Source organism: Bacillus rossius, chromosome 3 (assembly GCF_032445375.1).
Source record: "Bacillus rossius redtenbacheri isolate Brsri chromosome 3, Brsri_v3, whole genome shotgun sequence".
Lineage (NCBI taxonomy): Eukaryota > Metazoa > Arthropoda > Insecta > Phasmatodea > Bacillidae > Bacillus > Bacillus rossius.
This window is the reverse complement of record NC_086332.1, coordinates 35,662,304-35,686,796: the sequence shown is the minus strand read 5'-3', so window position 1 is coordinate 35,686,796 and position 24,493 is coordinate 35,662,304. Positions and strand designations below refer to the sequence as shown.

At 38.1% G+C, this 24,493-nt stretch overlaps 1 protein-coding gene across 4 annotated transcripts in view; it reads left to right on the top strand.

The window, feature by feature from the left end:
• The window catches only part of LOC134530521 (serine/arginine repetitive matrix protein 2-like), a 297,641-nt gene extending 273,763 nt beyond the window's left edge, over positions 1-23,878 (top strand). For 2 of the 4 annotated variants that reach the window (XM_063365407.1, XM_063365408.1), the window contains 9 exons: positions 683-757; positions 1,162-1,237; positions 3,393-3,479; positions 9,847-9,909; positions 10,759-10,812; positions 14,142-14,226; positions 15,980-16,109; positions 18,739-18,890; positions 22,906-23,878. In XM_063365407.1, the coding sequence (XP_063221477.1) occupies positions 683-757; positions 1,162-1,237; positions 3,393-3,479; positions 9,847-9,909; positions 10,759-10,812; positions 14,142-14,226; positions 15,980-16,109; positions 18,739-18,890; positions 22,906-23,029 (846 nt within the window). In that variant the 3' untranslated portion in view covers positions 23,030-23,878. The other 2 variants (XM_063365410.1, XM_063365409.1) reach the window with 2 other exon arrangements.
• Positions 23,879-24,493: the final 615 nt, after the last annotated feature.

Genomic DNA, 24,493 nt, shown 5'->3' with positions numbered 1-24,493 from the left:
GGATTGCCTGTAACACTCCCAGAAATCATTGCTATGATAAGAGCCAGGGTTTTTTTATAGCAATGCTAGGATTCAAACTTTTATTTTTACTTCATTCCTGTACTGTTGTTTGTTTGTAAATATTTTACTGTTGCAAACTATATTTCTGGTTGTAAATCATCAGGAGAAAAATCCTTCCAGTTTAAAGACCAACCAATATTATACTAACAAAACTACAAAAATTTAAAATGTGCTTTCATAGGACATGTGGTTGTTAGGTCGAGAGAAACTAAGTGCCCAGGGGCAAATAATTTTGTCCCCCCCTGCCCCCCTGCCCCCTTCCTAATTACTTAATGTACAATTGTTCAATAAAAGTACATATTTGTCCTGGTAAACGTTACTGTGGCCATAACTATAAATGTGACCTGCGTGTATTGTATCAATTTAAGGTTTCCAATGAATTAGATTATTAGCAATAGTCTTGTAATGTTGTCCAACTATCTGGGTGAATTCACACATTAAAAAAAAATTTCAAAACTCAACTGGTGCCAGGCCCCAGGGATTTTGCCCGCCCCTCCCTCTTGACAGCCCTGGTGATTGTAATAATACTCATTTAGTTTAGTGAATATAATATTATATATATAGCTTCAGTTGTGACATCAGTTTTCAAAGAATAATATGTTTGATATTTTGACTGTTCCAGACAAGCAGCTCCGCTAACGGAGAGGCAGAAGCAGATCTAGAAGAGATTTGGGACGAGAAGCTACTCCGACACCTGGTGCGTACTGAAAAATACTTTCACATTCAGTAGTTTGTCCAATGGAAAAGCACTAGCTTTCTAGCCTAGCACTTTTAGATGTACAACGCCAAAACTTTTGTTTTTCCTTTTCCTTTTTGTTTTCCTTTCCTACATTTTCAATGTGTACATGATAAACTTTATGTATATCTCAAATTAAAAAAAAAATATTTTCTCCTTTTGAAGTGGTATAAATATGGACATGAAAGGGCATGTTGCATGACTTGGAATGTTCCAACAGAAGTGTTAAAATAGTTTGGTCCAGATGTTGAGTGTCTACACGATTGTGCTGAATCAGTAGTGAGTCTGCAGTTCCTCATAAAAATTGTTAACCGTATATCTTTTTGTCATCTGTGTGTAAGGGAATTGTCGCTGTTCTGTTACAGTTGGAGAAGTGTTCTGATTACGAGGGTCGCCGCAAGATACGAGCCCGTCTTCGTGTAGTCATGGCTGAACAACAAGGTTATTTTTTGTTTCTTTAACATACATTACATGTAGCCTTACAACAAAGTGTAATTGGAAATATTGTGGTGAGCCTGTATTGAATGTAACATGTGGTTGATCCTGGCTCATTCCTTTTAGGTGCAGTACCAGTACCAAAAAAAGGTGATAAATAAATAAGTAGGGACAAGATAAAAACAAAATAACACCGCAAAGCATGCCAATACAACATGTAACACCGAAATGCAATATTATACACCATTTAGCACCAAAATATAACTAAAAACTTGAAATCAATCATCAATTTGACAAACCATAACTCAAATTACAAAACAAAAATATTCTTTTATAATGATAAAATCATGGAATGTAATTTATGTAACATGAATTTGTACCAAAATATATGACCTAATTGGATTTGAAACAAATTAATACTATATTGTTTTATCTGACATCTCTTACATTAGTAACATATTTTTACATTAATGATGGAACATGTTCGAAACACACAAAAATGTGCTGATTTATTTTTATTTTCCTGATTAGTTCTGTTCCAGACATGCTTATTAGTTATTACTAATGATTTTATTGTTTATGTGCATCAAATGTTAATCAAAATAAGATTGTTTTGGTGAAACAAGTATTAAGAAAAAAATTAATTTTATATTTTAACAATAACAATAACAATATCTTGTTATAAAAATGAAATTGTCCTAAAAATAAAACCATATAATTTTGTCACTAGAAATAAGTTATGTACTTCTAAGACAACCCATACGTAAATATTGTAACAGCTTGATATTGAATTCAGCGAATGGTCTTGAATCCACCAAGCCATGATATGATACAGTTTGTAGTCCAGCACCAATTGTGTTGATTGTGTTCAGGGACGCAACTAGAGGGGGGCAGAGGGGGCTTATGCTCTGGGCTCCACATTGAGAGCGCTAAACTGGCAGAGTAATTTTTAATTTTGACTCTCGATATTTGCTTGAATGTTGTAGTGTTAGAACACAAAAAAAAGTTGAAAGGCTTTTGAACTTAATTTTTTTTTTCAGAGATACATACAAGTTTATCATAAAATATTTAAAAACTGATATTTTTTGTGTACTATCCAACTTGTGATGTATTTAAAATAAAATAATTCCAAATAAATATATTTATTTACCATCTAAGTTGAATAAAAAATATTTGGAATAGTGGAATTAATTGTGGTGGCGATGTGAGGTGTTGTCGAGAAAGGTTTTGGTTTGGTTGGTTTGGAAAAAAGGGGGTGTGCCAAGATGAGTTCTTGCCCCAGGTGGAAACCTTTCTACTTATGCCCCTGCTTGTTCAGATTTTTTCTGGTTGATTCAAGCTGTTGAGCTTCGCTGCCAGGTTGCGTTACTGCGCTGCTGGCTTTTTTAGTTCACGCAGAGTTTATCATTCCTGTTGGTTTTCATTTTTGAACAGTACTTACAGTTTTATAGCGGGCTAAATTTCACATTTCACAGGTGCATTTCCATTATGATTTTTTTGATTAAAACCAAAATTGCTAATACAACATGGCTTTGGTCCTGAATGTGCCATGTAAAGAACTTTCGTTGTGCTAAATATTTTCTAATTTTAGTGTGCCTAACTATGTAAATTTATCTACCAAATAAGTTTCTTTTTTTGCATATTTTTTAATTCTTATTATGTTAAAACATACTGATTTTACTTGGATATAACATTAAAAAATATGGATATTCCAAAATTTTTAATTTTTAACTGGTACCGTAATGGTCAGTTGTAATAATTCAGAAATGGTCTTTCTTATTTAAGGTAAAAGATTTACCAAACTATTCTATCAGTTTATACTGCAGTTGAATACAATTAAATTTTTTTTTTTTTTAAATAATTCCAGCATGTGTGAATTATAAGCTACATTGATTGAGTTTTATGGCCATGAAAGCTAATGATAGGCTCATGGAGCAATGCAACAGGATGAGGTTTTGGGTCTTACCTCCGGCACTGATATGGAAATTAAGTTGCTCAGAGCTTATAGTTATGGAAGCATTGTCACGGTTAGCCTTTCTGTCAATAATTAAGCACTGTTAAACTGATCTTTCGTAATTTGTTAACACAGATCAAGATATGCCACTTGTAAAGTGATATTGGAGGAGGGTGAATGTGCGAGCAACATTGACCCTTGTTGCAGCTTGCGGGGAAGTGGTAGCAACCATGCTGGCTGGGGAAAATGCTGGCGACGAGGACAGGGGAACCTGCGACGTTCAGGAAGAGCGTGGTGAGTCACTGCTACTGCCCTTCTTGGTGGAGCACCTCCGCTCCTCACTGCAGGACAGCAACACCGCCGTCGACTCGGGCACAGAGTCGGGCGAGGACCTGAAAATGCTGGCTGTGGGGCTGCGGGACTCGATGGAGAACGGAGAGGCCCTTGGCCCCAGCCTCCTGGCGGAGGTGGGCTCCGCCCTCGCGCGGTTGCAGGCGTCTCTCTCGCTGGGTGGCGGCGTGGAGCCCGCCCGCAAAGAGGTCCTGCTGCAGCTCATCTCCCGGCTGCAGGCATCCTTGCGCCTGCCGGCCCCTCCCTGGGGCTCCCCTAGACCCGCGCCCCACCGCCCCGGCCGCCAGGGCAGGCACACGGTGGGCGTCAGCCGGGAGGAGCTCGCAGATGCCAGGAGGCTACTGGAGCGACAGACGCACACACAGGTCCCCCAAGAGCAGGGCACGCCGGAGAATGTCGAGAAAAGTGCCAAGACCAAAGACAGAAATCTTTGCTATCCATTAATGAAGCAGAGCTCCACAGGAAACATGGGGACTACTAGAGAAGAGAGCAGAGAACCTTTGGCTCCCCTCAAAGCTTTTCGACCGGTCAGATTCACCCCTCGCAAGGACCCGAGTGTGCCTCTGTCACCCGTGTCAAGCAGCCCGTCTGCTCGTCCCTTCATTGCATATTCCTCCCAACAACAGGGCACGTCGTTTCACGACAGAGACACCCGACGCAGCAGTTACGGCAGTGTTTTAGAAAAAGAAAAAACTGTCAAGATTGAAGAGAATGCCAAAGAAGAAGATGGGAATGGCATTGTGGCAGTTCATCGAGAGTACAGGCCAGGGAAGATAGGCGACGATGGTGTGAGGCCAGTTAGAAGGCAGTCGGCATCACAATCATCCACTCCTCAAAGGTGTGATAGTGGTGCTTCAGTGTTTGACAGGAACAAATCTCTTTCTCAGTCCTCCTCTGCTGGCAGCGTTGCATTGTCTCATTCTTCATCAGGTTCTAGCTCTAGGATGTCCACGTCTCAGAACATCAGTAACAGAGGTCTGTCGCAGTCCTCTTCTTTTGATAGTGAGGGGCAGTTCAAAGAGAGGCCCTCACAACATCCTGTAGATCAGGCAGCTGACAAACCAGAGTTAGTAAGTGTGTTGCAGACTAATCGTAATGAACCATCAGCTTTCGTCCCTTATTCGAGAGCTGCACACAAACCGATATCGCAGTCTATTTCATTGGACAACAATCAAAAGACTGCACCCACACACAAACCTGTCGTTCATGCGCTCTCTCTTGACAGCAGTCATCGTGACTATGACCCTAGTGTGATACTGTTCACGCCTGAGCAATCAGTGCAGATTGCAGTTCATAAGGCTGCTATCAATAAGCAAATTTCTGTGGAGGAAATTCGACGGAAGAGTCTGACCAGGCCTAGTGGTAGTGATGACGAAGGCAGCGATTTGGAGGAGGAAGATGATGCATCCAGCGAAGACAGTTGCATCACTGACTCTGAAGGAGAACCAGAGGAAATGCCAGTAGTGGAAACAAGAAAGACACTTGAAAAAACAAATGCAACTTCTCAGCGTAGAACTACATTTCCTGAGAGCAAAAAGTCTTCTGAAAAGTCATACGTACAACTGTTGAATGGTCGAGAATTAAAAGAGACCAGTGAGAGTAAGATGAACTTATCTAGTGTTCTCTGTTCAGATCATGAAAGAACTAAAAATTATATTCACAAAACACCTAACCAGTATGTACAGCCAGTAGCTAAAAATGTATTAGATCACAGTAAAAAGGATACTTTAAAATCTCTAAACACACATACAGTCAAAAATTTTAATGCAAAACAAACTGTGGCATCCCAGTCACATGAGATCAGTTACACATCTACAGTGGGTGGGTCAGATACACTAAGTGAAGTTGAACCTCCATCAAATAACACTCATAAGACTAATTCAGACAATTGTTATGACAAGAGACACGAGACTAGTGGCAGCGATACAAGTAAGAAACCAGATGAGATCAGGTACAGCACAATACAGTCAGTGGAATCACGAGCACGCATTTTCCAACAGCAGTCAAATGATGAAAGTGGCGTTTCATCAGCTCAAAGACTTCTGAAAATGGCGACAGATAACACTCAGCCTATCGGTAAACCCCGTGGTCAAAGTGAAAAGAAGGTTAAGATGAAGCGTGCCAATACAATTGACATCCCTAAGCCCCTGAATTTTTATGCTGTGGAAGGGGATAGTGACTGCTCGGACGATGAAGACCATACAAAAGAGAATGCCGACAGACATCGCGCTGCTTACTTGGCTCTTAGGGGACCTATTCGGGTGGGTAGCAGCAGGAGTAACAGGGATGAGAAAGCTTCCTTGCCAGTTCTGCAACCTCGAACCGACAGTGATCGCAAGTTCCTGGCCTTCATGGAGCAGCAGAATGAAGAGAAAGCAAAGACGGCAGTTTGGAACCTTGACGCTGCCAAGTCTCCTGGAGGCCTTCACTGGAACAGCCGTTTCTCGAACATAAAAACAGCATTCGAGTCCAAAGATAAGCAGGGACAGCAGACGCCCTGGGGCAGTAAGATTGTGTCTGGTCCGGCTGCAGCCCGAACGTTTTGGCAATCCGCCGATGATTCCATGACCGGAGTCAAAACAAACTCGGCAGCTGCAACCGGGCCAAAACTTAGTCGCCAAGGTAGCATGTTCCTAAAAAAACTGTTTGAGCAGAAGGATAGGGAGAAGCAAGAGAGAGAAGTTGTGGGTGAGGTGGTGGTAGGGTCATTAACAGTTGCTGGAGCTCCTGGTACGGTACTTGCAAAGCGACAATTATTCGCATCACCTGTCAGCAAGTTCTCCCATGCCCCACTCTCTGCTTTCAAGCCTATCGAGAAGAAGAGTAACCAGGCATGGGCTACACCTTCAGTTAGTGGGTCGGTCAAACAATTAGCAAATCAAAAATTCTCATCGGGACAGTCGCAGAGAAGTGATACAGATAGCCCCATGGTCAAGAATGTGGCGAAACAGAGACCGACATTTCTACCTTACGAATCGGCCAACAGTGATGTGTCGACATCTCCTGTCAGCCCCACTCTACCCTGGACGCGAGAGAGCTTCCCTCGAGCGTTAAACTGTACTGTTGCCAAGTTCGAAAATCTCTCGAGAGAGCCGTCACCACAGCCCGTCCCAGCCCCCCCACTCCGTGGTAGAAGTCAGGAGAGAGTGATCATTCCACCAACACTAAGCCTGTTCACACCAAAGCCCACTGTTCAACCTACACCGCCCCCAAGAGTGTTTGTGCCTCCACCCAATCCCCTGAGCCTCACCCCCAATCAGAGTGCGGCTATCAGTCAGTGCACGTACGTGCCATCTGCTGTCAGTAGGCACCCCCCACCACCGCCCATTCGGTCTCTACCTCCCCAACTGGTACAGACCAATGCCAGTGATGTTCAAAACTCAGAATCGATATTGCAAACGTACAGTGGCAGTGTCACTTCCCGAACTGCTATATACCCCAGTGCCATCCGCAGTGGCTACAGGCCCCCGCCCCCGCCGCCGACAGCAGAGCCGGCATCCATGCCGACCATCATCCCTACCAAGCTAGCTGCAGGCTCCTCACCCCCACCTGCCCAACCTGCCATGAAGCTGCAGTTGAGACCAACTGATATTCCTAGTGAAGACTCCCTTGCCTCTCCTGAAGCCATGACTGCAGTTGCCAGAGTCATGAGCGGGCCACAGCCGCATCAAGCCGTGACTGTCACCCACAGAACTCATCACACAGGGGACGAGGACGAGGAAAATGGTCGCAATTCTGCTGCCAAGAACCTGAGTTCTGTCCTCGGGCGACTGTCGGCCTCACCCTTCAAAGAGCAGGATGGAGACCAACTGCAGTCTCCTCGGTCTAGATCTCCGCGATACGTGTCCACTGGTTGCATGACCAGGCATCACAGCGAGCCTAACATCGTAGGAATGATAACGTCCGACGAATTTTCTGCCAATCAGACGCGCCTGAAGCAGGAGAAGAGTGCTAGACCCTCGAGTGATTTCTTGGAACCCCCGAAACACAGATCCGTGCGGCCCTCGTCCGCCGAGTCCCTGATCACGGCCACCAGCACAGAAGAGCTGCAGGAGAGCGGGGAGTCGGTGCTGACGACACGGCTGCAGATACCCGTGTGTGGTGGCACCTCACCCTCCCCACCCGCGCTGTCCTTGAGGAAGTCAGAGTCGTGGCACCAGCTGGCGAGGAAGCAGCCCCTCACCATCAGCAGCGGCGATGGCTCAACGGGGACACGCCGGGTGCCCCCGGCACTGCCGAAAACAAAGTCCAGTCACTCGCTGGCGTTCCCCAAACAGTTTGAGGCGGCCATGAGTCGAGAGACAATAGAGCGTAACCAGAAGAAGATCGAGGCTTATCTAAAGTCACCTCAGATTGCACAGACGAAGCAGGGTCAGAAGCCTCCGCAGAAACACGAAGTGAGAGTTCCTCCACCTCCGGATATCCTCGATGTTGATATCGATATGGAGAACGTGGACGAAGCTTTCGAGAGCCTTTTCAAGGCAGCCGTGTCTGGTGTGAGCTCGGCGAAGTCGGGGCAGAGGCCCCCGCCTCGCCGGCAACACCAAATGCATGAACTCAGACGCAGTGGCTCATCTCCTCAATTTGCATTGAAGCAAAAGGCGTGGGAGGAATCGAGTGGCGTCCGCACCACCTTAGGTTGCAACCTAACACTTCTCGACCCTGTGAGTAAGTAATACCCGCCTTGTTGGTTCGCATCGCTGTATCGTTGTTCTTGTTTTCATGACGTGTGTTGGGTGCTGTCAGTTGTGTAGTGTTGTCTCAATGTCTTACTGACTTTTTAGGTGTACCGTTCTGTGGCACTTATAAACAAAAGAACTGTATTTTGTTAACTTCGCTGCATCTGCAAATAATTGCAATGTGAATGTCCTGTAGCATCGTTCATTGTGCTAGTTGTGCTTGTCAGCTGTCGGCAGGTAGATTGAATGTTTTGGCAATATGCTCTACACTAACTGGTACATTTCCTCGGGAGGAGAAGTCGGAGTGGTGAAGAGAAGCCAATGCCTCGCAATCAGAGCAGTGAGTTGAACATATAGTTGTGTGGGAATACTAATGTTTTTGGAAGCTTGTGTCATGGTTTGATTTCCTCGCCTGTACCCTTCGTATTGCCACCTTTGCCTCGTAATAGGCCAGTTGAATTTCCATGTAACCGCATCTGTTCCGGAATGATTTCATGTTCTGAAACCTTGCGTGAAGTTGAAGCTGCAATTTTTACCTAATTGCATTGTGTGACGTCTGTGAAACAGTTATTCTAAAACTATAATATGTATGCTGTTTGAAATTGTAGTTTGGTAGGCTGCTACATGCTAAAATACTCTTCTTGTTGAGATAAAGTTTTTTTTTTTTTTATAACTAGAGTAAAGTTGTAAATATTTTAAGTACTTCACTGTTTTTTGAATAGAGCTAATTTTGTTTTTGTTGTACATTTTTGTTTTGAACATAATGCTTCTAAATGTATTATTTATTTAGACACAGCTAGATAACTTGTAACCTTATTTTATTTTTTGTAATCTTTTTTCTGAAACATTTTAACAATGCAGTAGTTGCTTTTGATGTGCAAGAAAACTGGTATAGGTCGATAATTTGTTTTCCAGTAATTTGAATGAATGATTTTTGAAACTGTTTTGGATATTTTCATTAAAAATAAATTACTGCTTGTTCTTGTATTTTTATATATTTATGGTGTATGAATCTAGTTATAATAAGTTTAGCCTTAATTTATATTTGAATGTGATGCTGACAGTTTAAAATCTTATCAATTTTAACTGGTACAAGAAATATTACCTTTAATGCATTTCTATTCAAAAAAATTTAAAGAAATTATTTTTAGAAAAAAATTCTAAATGTTAAAAGCTTTAATTAGTTGGCTCAGTTTTTAGTCAATAGCCTGAAAATGCTTTGTACCTCAGATAAATCCTATGCTTCAGTGAGTCACACATTTTTTGATTGTGGATTCCCTGTGAGGAATGTGGCAGATTTTATCGCACTGGATAGTTTTATTGAGTCTTTTACTCAAGGTACTTTTCTTCATCACACCGCTGCTCTATCCCCATTTACAGTCATATCACCTGTTCTTCAGGCTGGCTGGGAGTAAGTATGGCCCATGAGTAGTAATTAAATACCTGTGTACTTCACCTTTCATCTCATTCACGACACACTGCTTTAAATGGGGAGATGTACAGAAAAATGTGACAAAAATAAATTTGACACTAATCTAACAGCAAACATAAAATTATTTAGCTTTTAGAATAAAATAAAAATGTATTAAACCTTTGTACTATTTCACTAATCAAACTGAATATTTTTACAGGCCATTCAGAATCTAAGGAGAAGTCGTCCACGAAAGATGGTGACACTGTCACAACCACGGAAGGTATGTTATTCTGTACAGTAGTTTGCAGCCAAATATTGGTAAAATAATTCTAATGAAACTTTACTTAAACAAAATATTCATGCAGCCCTGTCAGGATTTTATACTTCTCTTAAAACAAACTTTTTCCCCCATGTTCTTTTAATTGACAATCATAGTCACAAATAATCATCACTCTGGCTTCCCATTTTAACAGTCCGAGTCAAATTTTGATGTATTTGGATAAATTTTGTAGCTGCTCAGAATGCTTCAAGCTCCCTCCGCAAGTATTGTACAGTCAAACCTCAATAATACTAACCTGAAATGACCATAATTTCGTCACACTTAGCAACAACGAGGTTTGTATTAACTTTTTTGTTTACATACAAAAATACTTATTAACATAATTTGGAAAAAATATTATTTTTAAGTTTTTTTCCCTAACCTACATTGAATCAAAGCAATGGCATCAGTGTTATTTTACTTGAAACTTCAAATATAATTATCAAATTGTTTCTTCAATTATCCTGGGATATTTGTATGAGCCAATCTTAACTACAGGTAATTGTTTACCCTTTGAACAAAAACAACTTTGTATTACATACTAACCATAATTTTTGTATTAAACAAATTACTTAGCTCTGGAACTCCTATATAATTTCTAGGAACTGTATAAACACTTTGTACTAATTAGAGTTTTGTGTTAACAGTCAGTGACTTTATAAATGAGGATTTACCATGCGTGCACCTCTGCTCTGTGCTGCTCTCATGGGTGATGCAATGGTAGAGTCCTCACCAGGAGTCCAAGTCAGCCTCAGGCTCCAAGACTGAGAAAGTGTCACTACTAATTCTTATTGTTCCATCTGCTTTCAGTGACAACCACAACTTCCACATACTCGGCAGTTGGCAAAACAAGGGTTTCCAAAGGTGAGTGTAAGGTCTTTAATGTCTCTACACCATTTTTACTGATTGTATCACCAATAGAGTACTAGCTAAAAGTAGATATCAGGACTTGGGTTCCTGTTTATAAATTTTTCCCTGATAGCCAGTTAACTCGATTAAGACCTGAAACCATTTAAATGAAGGGAAATTATCCAATTACAAAGTTTTTATTGGGAGATTAAGGTTGAGCTTTTTTTTTTTTGTTCTTTTGGTTCTTTCAGATAAGTTGTCTTGGGCTTCTACTATCGACTGGCAACAGTGTTAATACAGTTTTTTGAAGTGAAACTTCTTTGCTGAGGGGGCTGCAATTTTCGAGCGTTACAAAAATTTTGATCGCACGAGGGGAATAGTTAGGTAAGTGGTGGGGGAACCGCTACATGAGGAGAGTGCGTCAGTGGCGACGCCACTCAACACATGCACTAGCAGGCGAATAGGAAGACAGCGTAGCGTGCTATATGTTAGTTGTAACGGCCGGAAGGGGAGACGACAGGGGAGAGGTAGTAATGACTCAGCAGTGATGCTACGGAATTCTCGTAATGCTGCTTGTGTTTGTCTACTCCTCAGTTTTCATAACGGGTAATGATTGGCGCTACCATATTTATTTTATTTAATTTAAAGTATCTGCAATTTATTTATTTGTGTTGAAAAGTTATTGATTTGTACAATTAATTTTGTATCATTCATTTTTAGTGAATAATCAATAATGTGATTGAAAATGTAAGGTAATAAGCAAGAAGTTTCACTTCTGTCACGCGTGGACTCCACGCACACACTTTTTGTACTGCTTTCTGCTAGTGTAAATAAAGATATTCACCAACCTGCAACACACATGTTACCCACAGTTACACAAAATTCTCATTGGGCACGCTAATGCAAGCTGAGTCACCTGACCCTTTCCGTATGTAAGTTAGGCCCTGTCTCACATGGCAAGTTGTTTATTTCAGTTTTGTTACTCTTTTTTGGGTCATTAAGGGATATTCCTGTAGATTTATCACTACCGACATTTATCATCTGATGTTTGATCACATATTTCATCATCAGATATCCACTAGACATTATTTGCGACCTGTAAAATGTCATGTAAGTAATCATAATTATTAATACTTTTGTACCTTTTTGTTGCTAAAAGGTGACACTTATAAATATCTGAGCCCAAACATAAAATGCAAAAGAGCTATCGTGATAAACTGACAGGAATGCCCTCAAATAATAGTAATGACAAAGAAACATACATATATATGGTGCATCCCGGCAGATCTGAACACTTGGTAATCAACTACTGACAGTATTTATGTCAAGAGCTGCATGAAATTGTAATTAACTTGTTCAGTATAAGGTCTTCAGTGCGACACTCTCGGAACCATGATCATGCTGGGTTAGTAGATTGGCTGGATAATTGACAGTCAATATAGTTTCAACTGGAATACCAAAGTTACAGTTAAAAAGAGTCTCTCATATCTCATTGTACCCGTGATTCTGATTCTTCCTTAAAAATCATTAAGGAAGTCTACCGATAAACTGTAACTCTCTAAAAACCACAGAAAACCACCAGTAAAAAAAAAACTCTGAGCAAACTAAAAACTTGGTCAGCGCGGGAATGTGACCTGGCAGTCAGAATGCAGTGATATAGAATGTTTCTTGCCATAATATGCCTTATTCTATTCTGTACAACTGACCACATGTTAGGAAAGGTTTATTCAAATTTTAACGCCTTCTTTATTGAAAGAAAAAACTTAGAAAGTGTTGATATCAGGAGGAATGCTTACTGAAGTCAGTCTGTTAGTTTTGCCATCTATTTGAAACCATTATGACACCTAATACTAGTTCTAAAACACTCTGTTGTTCAAACTGTGCTGTGTGTGCTGACACTCAAAAACTTTCTCTTTCTGTGTTTCTATTTCCTTCCACCGCCGTTCACACGTTTGCATCTCCCGCAGAAGTTCAAGATCTGGTCGACTCGTACCTCTGTAAGCGAACTGGTCGTGCATTTTCTCGTCGTGGTAGCAACATGCTGCAAAGCAGTGCTAGACGTGCTCACTATGTTGCTTTGATAGAGTAGGCTGGCATTCGCTAATGCTGCTGTAGTACTGCTCAGTAGCAACTATTAGTATTAGGTACAGCGTAGGTACTTGTTTTTCTCAGTGCATGGTTCAGTTGCAATTTTTACCAAGTTGCTTGTTTGTAAGGGCTTTCTTTTAGTTAAATGATTGTAGTTGATAAGGTGCTATCATTGAATACAATAATATTCACGTTTACTCTCAACTGTTTAATAAATCATATTTCACCTACTGGGTTATCACTGACAAAATAGTTTAATTAGAATGGACATATCTTACTCGTAAGTTAACTGTAGCCCTATTGTAAATAGTTATAAGTTTTACATACCTACTATATACTTTTTACTCCACTATTTTATTTTAAAAAACTAGAGTAATATAACACAGTAGAAAAACAAATTGAGTGACATAGTATTATCTGATGTATGAAATATCTAAAATATAATTACTCATCAGAATTCCAGAATGTTAAAAAAAAAATTTCAAACAGATGAAATAGCTACATATTTTTGATGAGAAAATGCAGATAAACTATTTTCAGGAAACACATATGTACGTAGTTATATACTTAGAGCCTCATTGAACTGAACACCACAGTGGAGTTGAAGTTGTTAGTTACTGACTTGAATTAACTTAAAAATGTGATGTAATGATAGCATCTTGATACTTTGTATAGCTAAATATATATTTAATCATGTATTTTTGACAACAATTCTTGATCATTTTTGGATGCATGCAACATGTAATTTATTTGTTTGCTGAGACATGATTTTCTAGGACTAAATGTTTTTTGACTTTTGTTAAAACTCTCTGTTATGTGTTTCCACAGCTTTGTTTCTGTCTGGTGATAGGAAGTTGCCAGTAAAATTACTTTGTAGTGAGTGCATTCTCATTACCTAGTTGTGTCATGTGTGTAGAGGCTAAACAGTGAAGTACATTATAATATAAAGTAACATTCAATGTACTTTATCTAAATTTGTTTTGTTATAAAAAAATTACAACATTGAAACATTTGAACTTAGTAAAATTTTCAGCCAGACAGTAGAAATTTAATATTTCAGGTTAATGTATAAGTAGTATTTTTTCTTGAAACCTGAAGCTAATATCTGTTGGCCTGATTCAAGCAGTATCAAGAAAACAACTGTAAACAACAAATGAGATACTTCAAAAGAGGCAGAACACTTGCACATGAATAAAATAAAGCTGTGGAAACAATTTTGCACGTAGAGTAGCGTTTGATGAGTTTCATCCCTTCAGCCTCTCCCGGGGGCCAGCCCTTGTCGCCCTTCGCCAAGTTCCAGCAGCTCGACAAGCAGAATGCCTCTTCGCAGTCTGCTCCCAGGTGAGTCCGCGCTCTCGTCGGTTCAGGACATTGGTGGAGGGAGAGATGAGCTCAACTTTTCTGCGTACATATTCACGTCATCAAAACCTCAAGTTCCAAAGTGGCCCACAAACATTGTTGCTGCTGGCTTGTTCATAGTCATTTCTAACAGGAAATAAAACAATGACGTGTTTTGCAGTCACGAGAAAGAATTTCAGTAATTTCCCACACTACTTTTTTATTGACACCAGCCAACATTAGGCGCAGTATACATTTTAACTGAAGAGTACAAAAAATATGGTTAAAGGTTTTGAGTTATAATTTATAATTTGTTAAGAAATAAGTTTTATAGAAACGAACATCTAAACTTACTAGAATTTTTCACACAGAATCCATTTTAATACAAGCAGACAAAGGCAAATGTACAAAATAAGTAAGATAACGTAACTAACTAGTTAACAGAAATTTTATAGCATTTTAGTCGGTAAGTTCACTTTTGCGTGGTAGGTCACAGTAAATTTTATACGTATCACAGTTCTGGCTTCTTTGCAGTTGCCATACCATCTCACAATGTTAACTCTCAATAGTCAATACCTCAAATCACCATCTGCTTACTCATAGCCATACAACCCAACAGAACTGAGGCATATTGTCTTTTTCTCCATTTGTTTATAGTCTGCCATACTCTCAAAAACAGTATTGGTAGATTAGTATCACACACATATAGGTGTGAGTGTACATTATACAATATGAGCATCATCAATTTTGCTACACCTCAAATACACACTGTCCCAAAAATGGACTACTCATTCATCCACTAAACACATTCCTGCACATAAAATTATGTAGATGTCTTATTATAAACTTGTATCAGATTAATTTTTTACCTTCATTAAAACTGATACATATGTAATAGGTGCTAACACAAACTAATTCATAGTTAGTTCCATAACATCACACAACTTAAGACATTTTAAATATGTAATGTAAATATACCTAAAAAAAAATTCCAAGACATATTCAGTTAATTTTTTGCCAACATTTTGTGTGTCTGATGTGTCTTGCAAGCCAGGCAATTTGGGTGAATTTGCAGCATTCTTGGATGGACTGTCTTGTCTGAACTCAGCCGTTCTGCTGGACAAGGGAAGTTCTGAAACCAGCATTTCAGCTTTTTTCTCTTCATGCCCTTTTCGCTCTTGATAATAGGCCTTCCTGCTAAGTAGCAATGGCAATATTAACATATCTGGATCCTCGTAGAGTTTGTGTAGCGGGGTGCCTCCATGTGTGGAAGTAGGTACTGTCTCGAAATAAAACTAATAGTTTGCCTGAGAAGCATATTAACTCAACTAGTGGCTTCTATGAATTTAAAGACGGTAAAAAGTACAGTATTTCATTGTTTTATTACATTTTTGAAATAATCCAAAAATATTTTAACAAAAAAAATATTTTGTATTAACATTGTTTCTGATGTAGAATATCTAATGAAAAAAAAAAATTTTTTTATATAAATAACAGTTGTAAATTGGAGGTGCTCCTTTACAAATGAACACAACAGTCAAAATGCTTTAATATGTATTTAAATGCAACCAAATTAAGATAATCATTTAACATTCAAGATGCCATTTTAAAAATTTGACTCAGGCCACTAATGGCATGTTTTGGTGGCACAAAAGTTTTGTTTTGACTGTTGGGTCGGCGCCAGCCTGACTCCCACGCTTGCCAACTAACCGAGCGGAGGTCCTGACGAGAGTTGTGTGTGCGTTGCCCCCCACAGCTCCCCTAAGACCCCCGGCGCCGCTGGGGTCCCCTTTTTTAAATTCACCGACCCCAAGCTGAGCCGCAGTGCGTCCGGCGTGAAGGACCGACTTCTGTACTGGTGCCAGAGTAAAACCAGGGAGTACAAGGTACAGACACACAGTGCTGCCAACCAAGAAGGCTTCCTTACCATGTTTCTGAGAGCACAGCTGGTGTTTCCAGGTTTGCTTTTTCGGTGAGGTGGAAACATTTCACATCATCCGATAACCTTTCATCTTTTTTTTTTTAATTTAATAGGTATTTGTAAAGAAATTAAACTACTGTAATGACATTCTCATAGTGGGTAGGCAAACAGTGATCTGCATTATAAATTATAAAGCTGTTTTAGTGCTAAAATTCTAAACACTTTTCGGTGCTCTACTCCACACAATAGTGTGATCTTTTTTTTTACATCATACGAGAGGAATGGCATTAAAAAAAAGACATAGCTTTGTATTAAAATAAAAAATAAAAAATTATAAAACAATTGGCAAATTTTCCACCTCAGTTTTCAAGTGGAGTAAAGCGAAAATATAACTATGTATTTCAAATAGAAATAGTGATAATGCGAAGGTTTGAGATTATGTTGCCAACCAACTAGCCAACTCCCTAATAACTCAGAGAAGTGATGGCCGCGGGCGCACAAACTGCCACAGAAGGAAAACAGCCAGCTGCGTTGAGCCGTAAGGAAGCCTTGCCTGTCTGTGATTGGCAGCACTTAAAGTTTTGCTTTGCTGTCGCGTTCGCACGTTTGCACAACCCCTCTCCATGACTGGGTAGCGTGTTCTCAGTTTGCTTCGTCCGCAGTTTGATTATATGTTCCCGTGTTGTGTGCCGGTGTTTTCTTTTTCTTGAAGACTTACACATCAAAAGCGTGTGTGTTGTGTTCAACAAATTGGTTATTTTCCCAGTGAAAGAGTTGTGTAATTTTTTTTTTTGAGCAAGTGAAACTAAACTAACTCTACGGTTCAGAATTCAAAAACTTTACCCTTTTTATAAAAAACTAAAGGATCTCCGGTGAAAAAAAAAATTGTACATAATGCAGTGGTGGGTACAAGTTGGTGGAAATAATTGTCATTGGCAATTGTGTACCATTAACGCTGACTGTCTGAACAATAACCACTAACAGGGGAAGATGTAATCAAGACAGCTAGCTTGCCCGGCGCCTCCTGTTTTCCGCATGTTGCATGGTTCGCACGCAGAGTCTGCTGGTGCATGTGTGGTGGTTTCCTTCCTCTCTCTTGGCTTGAGTCGAGCTTCACCCGACGTTAGCCCCGCCTGCCAAGAAGGCTGCACCCTGCACTTGCCATGTCCAGCCTCCCGAATCGTGTGTTTGTCAGTGTGGATTGTGTCCCATAGTTTTCAAGTGAAATTACTGTAGATTTAGTGGTATGCTTTTAATCTAGTTTTTGACAGTGACATGTAAAGTTTCTATGGTTATAAAACAAAGTATGTGTTCATTTTAATCTGATTATGCATTTGCGCAACAGCTACACAATGCAAGCCATTCAGGGTTGGTTATCAGTAATTGATGGAAGAGTGGAGTAAAATTATTTTAGTACCAACAAACCAGTCCGCTAATATATGGTACTCAACAGCAAAATTTCAGTCAGAGAACTGTCACCTTGTCAAGATGATTAAGGAATTATGTTGGGTAAAAAAAATTTTCAAAAGTAGGTAGTATTATCACATCTTAGCATTTCTCAAGCATTACATTAACTTCTATAAGCACCACCAGTTTTCTTGACATTGTACAAAGCAAATAAATTTAAAAAAAAATATTTTTTTGCTACAATTAATATCAGAACCAAACATTGCCAAATTATTAAAGTTTTGGGTTTTTTTTTTTATGAATTTTATATTATATTCCAAAGGCCAAAGAAATGTCTGCAGTTTTCAGTAAGTGGTCTATACTATGTACAATGAAATTAATGGTATCCATATGCCAAATAAAATATGTTGCACTTTATTTCAGTACAATAAACTTACATGTTTTTCATTTCTTCTGGAGCTAAACACAAACCAAACTTTTAAAACTACGTAGACCATCTGGATTTGTATTATGAAAACTTTACACAAAGAAATAAAAATGAAAACTGCAGACAGTATTCCAGCTGATCACATTTTTGATCAGAGTATTAGAGATGCAGGTAATTATAATCACAACCAGGGCACAAGAAAGTGTACATTCTTTGCATGTAAACATTCCGCTGTTAACAGTTTTATAGATCCTTCAATAAGTAATTGTTGGTTTGTAAATTGTTTACATCTCAACTTGACTCCAGTGGTGTATCTCCACTCTGTTTTTTTTTCTCTTCCTGTATCCGGTTAGTGTGTGTATGTCCTGGTCATTGCTGTTTGTGTGATGTTTATCATCTGTAGTAAAAGACAATCAGTACTTGCTGACCAGCACATTATTATCTAAACTGCATATACCCAACAGTAACACAAAGCCACTTGCACTTAATAGGCTCCAGGTTAAAGCAAAGTTTTCTTTTGAAAATTTATTTGCACAAAGACACAGCATTAATTTTTAGCAAGAAGTAGATTCTCATATGGCTAGTTACAGGCATGCTCACATGATTTGCAGTTGTACTTCAAATTTTGCATTATCTTAACCGACCTTCGATTTTCAAATCTAAGTTTCAGTTTTAAACAATGAATTAGATAAGACATTTTTCCGCACTGAACTCTTTGTTGCTTGCATAACTGATACCTGTCACTTCATGCATTTTCCAGAACATTCAAATAGATAACTTCTCAACCAGTTGGAGTAACGGTCTTGCTTTCTGCGCTCTCATCCATCACTTCTGTCCCGACGAATTTGACTACGACTCCCTTCGTCCCGAGGAGCGGCGCAAGAATTTCGAGCTTGCGTTCAGAGTGGCTGAGTAAGTACTCCATAATGTATTAAGGTGTCTTAAGAAGTGATTAAACTTTTAAATAAAAAAGTAAAGGTAGTTTTTTTTTTTAACAGAATTAGTTGCTGCAATAGGTAGAGACAAGATTTTATAGTTTTATTTGTAGGTTAATTTTGTTTTTAAAACAGGACATTTCCGTGTTTTTTTAAAATTTTTATAAGATCTGTATATTCATAAATATGGAATATTATTGAACACACATGACACACAAATGTTTTTTGATACTTATTTCACCAAAACAGTGTCATTTTACGGATAGATATTGCATTTGGAACTTTGAAATATGTACCAATGTCATAATGTAAAAATGAGTTACTATTAACAGTAAGATCATAAAAAGAGTACATAAATTTTTCCAATCTACTTGGTGCATACATTTTTGTAAAAACTTCATGCTAATTGCTTCATTGAATTTAATATAAAAATTTTACTTTATCGTGATTAAGTTTTAATTAAAACTGTTTATTAATTTCATGATAGTAGTTGCATTTCGGTGCTTTGTGGTGTATTGATATGATTTTTGATTAGGGATGGGATTTTCGAATCTTGGATTCGTCGAATATACCGAATCCTATGGATTTGAGGATTCGTAGGATCCGAGGTGGGATTCGAGGTGGGTTTTTAAGAGTTTTAGGTAGTAATTGAAAATTGTAGTGCTGGGCGAAGTTTGAAAATTTCGAACCGAACCGAACCGAACCCTTACGTTCGGTTCGGTTCGAAACCTCTTAAAATATATTCGAAAAACCGAAAGTTCGTTTAAAAAAAATTACGTTTTTCTAATTTTCTAACCCCCATTTGAGACCATTCACAAAACAGCTCAACAAAATTCTATTACTTGTAATATTCCGACTTTTATCGCATAGTCGTCGCCTCAACAGTTTCAAGCGCAAACAAAATAAAAAAAAAATTATTAATAGTCGCATAACTCGCATAGCATTTTTTCATATAGGCGCGCTTTGTTTTTTGTTTGCTTTAGAGAATTTTGTATGCATTTGTCATACTAGGTAATATAAACTAACGTACAAATGCCAAAGGTATTGTACATTATACCTTTAACTATAGTGCGTGTACGAGAAGTATTGTAAAATCACCAAAGATTGCGTACCCCATACGTTAAACTAAAGCGCATGTACGAGAACTCTCGTATTTCGGCAAAACTAACGTGATCAAGTTAACACAAGACAAATGCGATAGGAAATGATTACGTAAATTACGTATTTTAAATTACTGGGATGTATTTATTTTCTTTTGCCTTTTTGGTTATAACAGTCAGGTAATGAAAATATTAATTTAATCTTGTGTATTAAAAGTACTGGTCCAGTAAATTTTACAGTACGGTACTAAGTTGACTAGCGTAGTCGCGGCAGCCATCATTATTTCTCGTGTTTTCTTTTTTCCGACACAAATTTCTATAACCACACTTTTTACGTTACGTTTACAATATTATTGTTCTTGAGGTGAATTGCGATGAGCAGGCTAACGTCGTTTAAGTTTTCCAAATTGAGAAATGATAATGACAACCCGGATGACCCAGAACCACCCCAAAAAAATGTCTAAAGTTTCTTCTCACGAGCAGCATTCTTCCAAGAAAACAGCAACTGCAGTCAGCGGGTTTTGTAATGTAGATAGGTAACTTAATTCACATTCGCCTTTTTTTTTTTTTATGTTTTATTAAAAAGTTTTACTTATTAAAAATGTTAGGTTATGTCTACCACAAAAATATGTAGATAGGTAACTTAATTCACATTCGCCTTTTTGTTGATGTCCTATTAAAGTTTTACTTATTAAAAATGTTAGGTTATGTCTACCACAAAAAAATGTTATGTGGCCTTATGCTGAATGTTCGTCATCTTTATAATTTTTTTTTAAATGAAGGTTAGTGTACACTGAAAAAGGAAGATAGTCTTTTTGAAATTTAGATGTAACTTCTTCATTAATTAAAAATTGGTATATATATAAACTAAGCTATATAATGTTTTAATTTTACATATGGCTGGAGAACCTTTCTTTTTCACCACTCAGTTAAAGACCAAAATGCTGGTCATCGGTTCATTTTAATTCAAAACAATTATTTCTGTATGAGGTTCGGTTCGGCTCGGTTCGAAACCAGAGAACGGAGGTTCGTCCAGCTCTAGAAAATTGTATACCTAAACTATATTATAAAGGTAACGGAAATAGCACAAACTTAAGATAAAATACGCTGCATTTTGTCAATTAGCATAACTACTCTTATCATTTCCAACCTTCAATAACATAACATTGCAGAAAAAAACGTAACTTTTTTTAAATGGTGTTCGTTATACAAACATATTTTATTGAAAACATAGGAAGGATTAATTTAACAGAGAATTAGACAGATGCACACTTACATGTGTGGTTTTTGAGGTTATTTGTCTCTATTTTATATCAGGTGTATACACTATGCACTTATTTTATAATTTTATAAATACACATGTGATTTTTTTTTAATACATAGGCCTATGTAATTTTTTAAAATAAATGTGTGATTTATTTAATAACATGTGGTGAAGTTTAGTGTGGGACTGGGATTCGAGATTCGATGACAAACACTGAGGATTCGAACAAGGATTCGGATTCGACCAAAATGTGGATTCGTCCCATCCCTATTTTTGATGTTATTTTCGTTTTATCTCAATTGTTACCGTGTTTTCTCGTATAATCGTCGCACATTTTATTCTAAAATCAAGTTTGAAAAGTAGGGGTGCGACGATTACGAGGGAAAAAAAATTTTTGTTAGGTAAAGTTATGGAAAGTACGTTTATTTAAAAAAAGGTGGAGTATACAACAGCACGGCAAACAATCTATATTAATAATTCCTTAAACAAAAACCTTTCTTCAACTTTAAATAGAATAACCAAAACTCTAACACGAACGCAAGCCACTTGAATCTGTGACGTGAACCAACGCGTAACTATTGCCATAGTACATATTTACTACGAAAGAATACGGGCCATCAACTGTAGTTAACTTGACACCTCACAGAGAGCGCGCGTTGCATCCAATTGGCGAGATATCGATATTCGACTACGTGCGCGTGCTCTATACGGGAAACAACATAACCAAAAATGAATGATGCGCTGGCTACATTTTTATAAGCGGTAACGCAGACAATCAGATAAAGAAAATACCGTTTAAAAATGTCTTTAAAAGAAAATTTACACATCAGACAACTTTGTATTTCCATTAATTAAATAAATAAGTGGTAATGACCGAAATTAAATTTTAGATTATACCTACACCGCGGCGACGCAGACGATCAGATAAAGGAAATAACGTTTAAAAACGTCTTTATATAAGAAAATTTACATGTCAAACAACTTCGTATTTTTCCGTTAATTTATTAATTAAGTGGTAATGACCGAATAAATATTAGATTTCTACTTTAAAATACATAGTTTTATACGGAAAAGATACCTACACAAAGCGCTCGGCATCTACTAGCGGGACCAAAAACATCATGCGACGTTTACGCGAGAAGTTTTTTTATCCCAATTTTGACAGCCTAAAATATGGTTGCGACGATTACGCGCGTGCGACCATTATGCGATAAAACACGGTAATTCTAGTATAGTCAAAGAAAACTAAAACCCACACTAAAAATAGCATATTCACAGTATTACTAAGTGATACTTTCCTTAACTAGTACAGCTTAAGTCAAACAGTTTTTGAAATTCTCAGATTTTAATTATTTTTTATTTTTATTTTCTCCAATTTTTTTAATTAATTAATTTATTTATTTTTTATTTTACTCTACTCTCGTGTAGTGCTCTCGCAATGTAAATTCCCCTCTTTTTATACTTTCCTGCCTCATCCACAACCGGGAACACCTAATCATTTGACAACAGTCCAGTGTAAATGCTTTTTGTGGCAGAATTAAGAACAAACCCCACAGATGTGACTCATGTTCAGCTTACTGCAACAACATGGGGCTGGATCGGTGAGTGTGTTTTCCGCCGTGTTGCAGCGAGAAGGCTGGCATCGCGCCCCTGCTAGACGTCGAAGACATGGTCATGATGCGCAAGCCGGACTGGAAGTGCGTGTTCACCTACGTGCAGTCCGTGTATCGCCGCTTCAAGGACGACGACTGAACAATCCTCGTTTCCCTCTGTGTACAATATTGATGTATATTATTTATAGGAAAAATCTTCTTGAGACTGGACTTTTTTTACTTTCCTATTTTTACTAAAAAAAATCTTTATGTAAAAAAAATTGTATTTACTTAAGTAAGATGTCCGCGTAATTGTTAGAATTTTTTTTTTATATAGGTGTACATTGAAAATGAAAATGTGTTTGTGCTTTATTGCGGTGGACATTTTATCAAAGTAAATATTTAAACTTTATCAGACACGTTGGATGGAAGATGGATGAGATTGCAAAGCAGCATTCTAACAAATTTATAACAGCACATGTATTCAATGACTAACAAGCGAAACATGTTGCTGCTTACCCAAAACTAACAAGCCTTGCCTTTTATTACTGCTTGTAAAATTTATACTTATGTTTTATATAAAGAAGTGTTTTTATGTACATGAAAGAGTAACATATAATTACATAAGCTAGTAAGTTTAAAAAAAAATATTTTTTTATAGCAGCTTGCAACTTTGCAAAATATGCTAATTTTTACAGTAGTTTTAAAGACTAAATGTTTGATGGTGCTAAATTTGACATAGAGTTAACTAGTGCTAGCATAGCCAGGGCAAGTTTAACATGAAAGATTCTTTCTCAAAGTTGCATTTTTAAAGGTGACTTGGTGTATGTTATGCCGGAAATTAACTCTTTCATATTGTTTATATAGTGCAGATATTATATAAGAAATACTATTATACTAGAGAATAAAGCAGACTGCAAGTGATAAGTTTTTGAAATGTATTTTCAAATTGTAAAAGAGCATTGAACTAATTATAGTAAAGAAAATACAAGCTTTTTACAATATGTCATTACTGTTTTTTCTTTCCTTAATGAAGCCACGCATGAAATAAAATAATCCGACAAGATTATTTTAGTGCCAATAATGCATATTAATGACAAAAAAAATAGTTATGTGGACATTGTTGTGTTTATTCATGCAGTAACCTCACACTTTATGTAAGGATATGGCTTCAGTTCTTGCCAGCTCCACTAAGAGTTCCTTTACCTGCCCTTCCTTCTTCCCCCCCCCCACCCCTTCTGTCAAATACTAGGGCAGTTTCACATCCAACACATCTCCATTCTCTACCTTGAAAGTGCTGGTAGGGTTTGGCAAGGTATCCACACGTTACGCATGTCGATGGGTTTTGGAATTTGGTTTGACGTGTGTTTGAAAAAAGAAAGGGTTCGTATACGTATGTATGTATGCATGTTAGAAGTGACTTTTTCTTTCTGGGCAAGAAAAGAGATAATCCACATATGTACCATGAACATTTATTACTACGAATAACGAGCCATAGGTAGCACAATAGGTGTGACTTTTGGACTGTTATAGTTTGTTTGACGAATAAATAAATGCATACAGTTAACATCAAAATGAAGTTATAGTGCAATGTTTGTCATATTAAAGAGAACAAACAAAGTGG